General features: G+C 39.2%; 1 protein-coding gene across 1 annotated transcript; it reads right to left on the minus strand.

The window, feature by feature from the left end:
* Positions 1-2481: 2481 nt before the first annotated feature.
* Positions 2482-6000, minus strand: LOC128175571 (uncharacterized protein K02A2.6-like). Its single transcript, XM_052841320.1, has one exon. It carries the CDS (start codon positions 5998-6000, stop codon positions 2482-2484), a length of 3519 nt encoding a protein of 1172 aa, XP_052697280.1.

A 6000-nucleotide genomic window follows, 5' to 3' on the forward strand; every position in this document is an offset into this window, starting at 1 on the left:
AGAGCTCACGATTCTGCTAGGCTTGAGTCATATTTTGATCACACGACAGCAAAACTTTATGATAAATGAGATGACTTCAATTTTTCTATAGTCAACTTTCCTTGTGCAGCAATATACCTTAATCACCTGCATATGTTTTTTTCTCTCTCAGTTAATTCGATACGCAAGGGCATGCTCTTCGTATGAACGGTTTCTAAGGCGAGGCAAGCTACTGACAAACACGGTGATAAAAGAGGACGATCAACAGTCTCGTTTGAAGTAATCTTTCGCAAGCTCTATGGTCGATATAATGACCTTGTCAGCAAATACAATCTTCCACTGGGTCGCATGCTGACTGACGTTTTTCATACTAATTGTTAGACCATAGTTAATCAACTTATTGTCTACGGACTTTTCCGTTTTTTCCAACGACTACGACAAAGAGCACATGGCGGGTGTGACCGGTCAACATTGGATGCTTGGTCCTCCTAGGCTCCTGATCCTACCACTACCATTTTGGAGGTCCGCGTTCCTCTGCTTTGTATTTGCATTTCGTTGAATGGATTTTTGAGATGGTTGACGGTTTGTCATTTTTTCATTCAGCATAAGATTTTTAACTTGCTATTTCCTATTCAGAATTAAATAAAAATGGCCTCCGATCTGTGTAAAAACAGAATTAAAAATAGAATTGTGAGCAAAGCTGTGTACCTTGGCTGTAAATCGAAGCTTTACACTCAAATATGGTTAGTAAATAGAAATTGTTAACATTTCAACAGAAGAAACATGCGCTAAAACAAATAAAGAGCACGACTAATTTTTCAAAATGAATCAAATATATACCTAACTATTTCTGTCAGCGATATTAAACTTTGTTTAAACTGAATTAACTCGAGAGAATACTGAGCATCTCAACATTGCATTAATCAGCCATTACGTAAAAGATCATACCGAATTACCGATAAAATGAATTGTATTTTAGTACTTGTTAATACATCAGATTATTTTGCGCAGGTAAACAGTCGACCGTCTGATTTACCAAAGTCGGTGCTTGATTTAATACGTAAAAATTACAAAATACATATAGTTCCATTGTTAAAAAGCATAAATAATAAAAATGTAACGAAAACCAAAACAAGCTAACATAAAACCACCCTCAATTGTAAAAACTGTCAACGCATTGAAATATTTAACCTCAATTTACTTCACAAAATCGGCACCAATGTATCTTGCATGTTTTAAAGATTCCCTTCGCCCGCGAACTGTTGCCCAGCAAACAAATTAATCTTTGTCAGATCAACCCGTTTATCATACGTCAAACATGGCTACTATAAACAAAGAACCTCGTTTTAGAACTATGAAATACCGAACCCGAATTTATTTAATGGAAACAGGCTTTTCCTTTATTATTATTTTCGTATAAACTCTGATTTAAAAATGATATAGCCCATAATTTTTGCAATTAATATTGTCCTTGCCATAAGGATTATTTAAATTACGGTGAATATTTGACTCATTAGTTCTTGAGAAAAAGATTTTTTAAAAATGCACCCCCTTTTCTACAGTTTCAAGGTATTCTCCGCTTTGAATAAAGATCTGTCTTTTATTTTCTGCATTTTATATTTGCCTTCCCAAAAGAATACTTTGTGCCAAATTTGGTTGAAATTGGCTAAGCGGTTTTAGAGATGTTCAAAATGTAAAAAGTTTTAAAACGGAAAGACGGACGGACGAACGGGCATGTTGTATACAATGGAGGCAGCCATGTTAGTTTCTAATTTATTGACATACACATAAAAGACAAAACCAAAGACGGATAACTTCCGGATTTCAAATAGAAAACAATTGAGTATGTGACATCCCTCTCTTTCCATCAAAAGCAAAATATTATGCATTTGTAATGAAAAATTGACTAGAGATTACGCAAGACTAGATTTTCATGCAAAAACAAAATACATAATTTCTAAACTCTAAATTACAGTTTTTAAATTGTTTTTGTTAATTTTTCAATGTAATAGCTATTTAACGCAACACAATGAGTCATTCAATATAGTCACTGAATTTTGCTGGTGGTCTGACGGTCCTGCCTGAGCGCGTGGTTTGGGGTTGAACTGGAACAGGTGCGTTGTTTGGTTCAGCAGTGATGTTTGCATCTTTTTCATTACTGTGGTCCAAACGGTCCTGTAACTGAATGCTATCACGCAAATCTTCAGGATTCACACAATTTCGCATGCCATCATTTCGCGGTGCATTCTCAGCACGTTAGTTGGTTGCGCGAAGGTGTCTTCGGTTCCTACGCAATTTCCTTCCATCTGACGACTGAACAACGTAGGATCTAGGTGCTGCATGCTGTTCAATGACTTGACCAGGTTTCCATTTTCCCTCTGTGTACAGAAATACTGCGTCTCCTGCCTTAAGCGGTTCCAATCCAGGTCCTGCATGTTTGTCAAATTGGATTTTATTATTCAGTTGGCGAGATTTTAATTTGGCTGCGATTTCTTTGGCATCTTATCCAAGAGGTTTTAGCAAGGGCGCAGAGGTTGGAAGTGATGTTTTAAGTCGGCGGTTGAGAAAAAGTTGTGCTGGTGATAATCCGATGTCTAGCGGTGTGTTTCGGTAGTCCAAGAGTGCCTTGAACAGGTCTTTAGATTTCATGATGAGCCTTTTGACTGTTTGTACAGTTCGTTCTGCCTGGCCATTTGATTGAGCGTAGTGTGGACTGCTGGTTACATGTTTAAATTCGAACTCAGACGAAAAGTCTTTGAAATCTGCAGAGGAAAACTGGGGTCCATTGTCGGTAATCATTTCATCGATGAGTCCGTATTTTGAAAGCAGCTCTTTTAAGCAGTTGACAGTTGTTTTGCTTGACAGGTTTTCTAGTTTTATTACTTCGGGCCATTTGGAAAAGTAATCAACGACTAGTAGGTAATGGTGTTTCTCGTGTTCAAATAGGTCTGCAGCTAGTTTCGACCAGGGCCGATCTGGTATCTCTGGCATTAACATTGGTTCCTTTGCATTGATGTTTTGATGTTGTGCACATAGTCCACATGACCTAACTCGGTTCTCGACATCTGTTGACATGCCAATCCAAAAGAGAACTTCACGGGCACGTGCTTTGCACTTGACTATCCCAAGATGCGATTCATGAATCTTGTCCAGCATTGAGTTCTGTAGTGCTCTGGGTACAATGAGTTTGCTTGACTTGTAGAGAAGTCCGTCCATGACAGATAGCTCATCTCTGAAGGTCCAATAAGGTCGCAAGTTATAGGAAACATTGCTTTTTTCTTCAGGCCATCCATCCAATATGGCGTCTTGTAGTTCCTGTAGGTGTTCATCATTTGCAGTTTCTTTCTGGAACTTCTCGTACATCTCTTGTGAAATTGGTAAATGAGAAATGAGATGGATCTCATTGACATTGATATCAGGAACTAGTATTTCTTTGGTTTCAGGTAGGTATGATCTGCTCAGATGGTCTGCTAAGAACATCTCCTTACCAGGTTTGTACTTGACTTCAAGGTCATATTTTTCTAGTGCAAGTAGGAGTCGTTGAAGTCTTGGAGGTGTTTTGTGAAGAGATTTTTGGAAAATTGACTGCAATGGTTTGTGGTCAGTCTCTATGAGTACTTCACGTCCATAAACATATTCATGAAATTTGTTGCAACCATACACAATTGCTAGGGTCTCTTTCTCAATTTGAGAGTACCTCTGTTGAGTTGGCGTAAGTGCTCTTGATGCGTAAGCAACTGGTCTCTGATTTTGGATAAGTACTGCGCCTAGTCCTTTTGAGCTAGCATCAACACTAAGTGTAAGAGGTTTGCTCGGGTCATAATACTGAAGAATAGGTGCATTTGTAGCCATATCCTTGAGTTTAAGGAAGCTTGTTTCCTTCTCTTCATCCCAGTGCCATGCTGTGTTCTTCTCCAGCAGTGTTCTTAGGGGTGCACTGACTGTAGACAAGTGAGGCATGAATTTGCTGAGATATTGGATGAATCCCATAAATGTTTGTAGATCTTTCAAGCATGTCGGTTTTACCATGTTGCATACAGCTCTGATTTTTTCTGGATCAGGTTTGACTCCTTTGCTTGTGAGTCTATGGCCAACATATGTGACTTCCGATTTTCTAAATTCACATTTTTCTGCACTGAGTTTGAGATTGTACTCCATTGCTCTCTCTAACACTCTCTTCAATCTTGCGTCATGTTCTTCCTGATTGGATCCCCACACCAGGATGTCATCAATAATAGCTTCTGCTCCCTCGATATCCAAGACCATTTGCGAGATCACTTTCTGGAACACTTCTGGAGCCGATTTGATGCCGAAAGGTAAGCGTGTAAATCTAAAGCGTCCAAATGGAGTGTTAAACGTGCATAATTTTGAGCTTTCCTCATCCAGTCTAAGTTGCCAGAATCCACTAGTGGCATCCAGTTTGGTGAATATTTTGGCATTTGGCATCTGTGAAATAACTTCCTCCACTGTTTTAAGAGGATAGTGTTCACGACAAATTGCTTTATTTAAGTCTCTTGGGTCAATACAAATTCTAATTTTGCCATTCGGTTTAATGACTGTGACCATCGAGTTAACCCATTCTGTAGGTTCTTCCTGTTTCACAATAACTCCCATCTCGGTCATTCGATCCAATTCTGTCTTGACTTTGTCCTTGATTGCAATAGGTATCTTTCTTGGTGGATGTACTACTGGAGTGACTGTTTTGTCTACACCTATAGTGTGCATGCCAGGCAAGCATCCAAGGCCTTTGAACAAATTTTCATACATGTTGCTATTTACTATGTCTTCCGGTAATGCACTAGGAGTCAAGCTGTAAATGCGTTGCACCATCTTCATTTCTTGACAAGTTTTTGCTCCAAGAATAGCTTGTACATCCTCTCTGACTATATAAAAGTCAACCTGAAAGTCTTGATCTCTGTGACGGCATGTAAGGGAGGTGATGCCCATAGGTTTAATGAGATGTCCAGAATATGACTTGAGTGGGACATCTTTTCTCCGGATTTTAGGTTCACTGCATGTGGCTTTCAATGTTGCCAAAGACATAACATTGCACTTAGCACCTGTGTCCAACTGAAATTTTACAGGTACATTGTTCACAAGGATTGTCTCTTTCCATTCATCCATAGTCAGAGAGTTTACTTCTTCTATGGTATCGATAAATAGTTCTGATTCACTTTCAGAGTTGGTGTTGTCATCCACGTGGAGTGTGTGGAGTTTATGTGGCTTCGGTTTCATAGGCTTGAATTCCTTGTATGTAGTTGATGACAAACATACTGAGGGAAAGTGATGCTTTTTGTTACATTTTGTGCAGAGTTTTCCATAGGCAGGACATTGTCTCGGTTCGTGTACGCCACCACAGTTTCGGCATGGATATTTTGATTTTTCAGATGTTCCCCTGTTGAATTTTCCATAGTTTCCGTGAGCATACTGAGAAGGGGTTTGTTTTTGCTTGGTAGCTACAGCATTTATTGAATTATCTTCACCATTCATTGTTTTCAACTGTGCCTTTGATATTTCCTGAGTTCTTGCAAAATTAATTGCCTTCTCAAGTGTCAAATCTGAACCCTCGTCGATACACTTAGCCCTGACTTTGTGGTCTTTAGTTCCAAACACAATGGCGTCTCTTATCATGTCATCCGCATCTTTGTATTCACAGTCTTTCACTAATAACTTAAGCTCTGTCAAATACTCCTCAAAAGTGTCCGAATCTTTTTGAACCCTGCTTAGAAACTTGTATCGGGAATAGATTTTGTTTGATTTGGGTTTGACGTGTTTCTCAAAGTTCGTATACAGTACGTCTAGTTTCTTGCTATCTTCCTCCGAGAGATCCCATGTAGAGTAAATGTCCCTACCTTTGTCTCCTATCCAGATCATCACGTAGTTGCATTTCTGGGCTTCCGATGCTTTTATAAGGGGGCCTGCAAACCAAAACTGGCAATGTTGTTTGAATGACTTCCACTGTGTAACTAGGTCGGGTGCATTCCAGTCCATCTTCGGGCTAGCTCCTGCTATTCCTTCCAT

This window comes from Crassostrea angulata, chromosome 3, assembly GCF_025612915.1.
Source record: "Crassostrea angulata isolate pt1a10 chromosome 3, ASM2561291v2, whole genome shotgun sequence".
In the NCBI taxonomy this organism is placed as follows: Eukaryota; Metazoa; Mollusca; class Bivalvia; order Ostreida; family Ostreidae; genus Magallana; species Magallana angulata.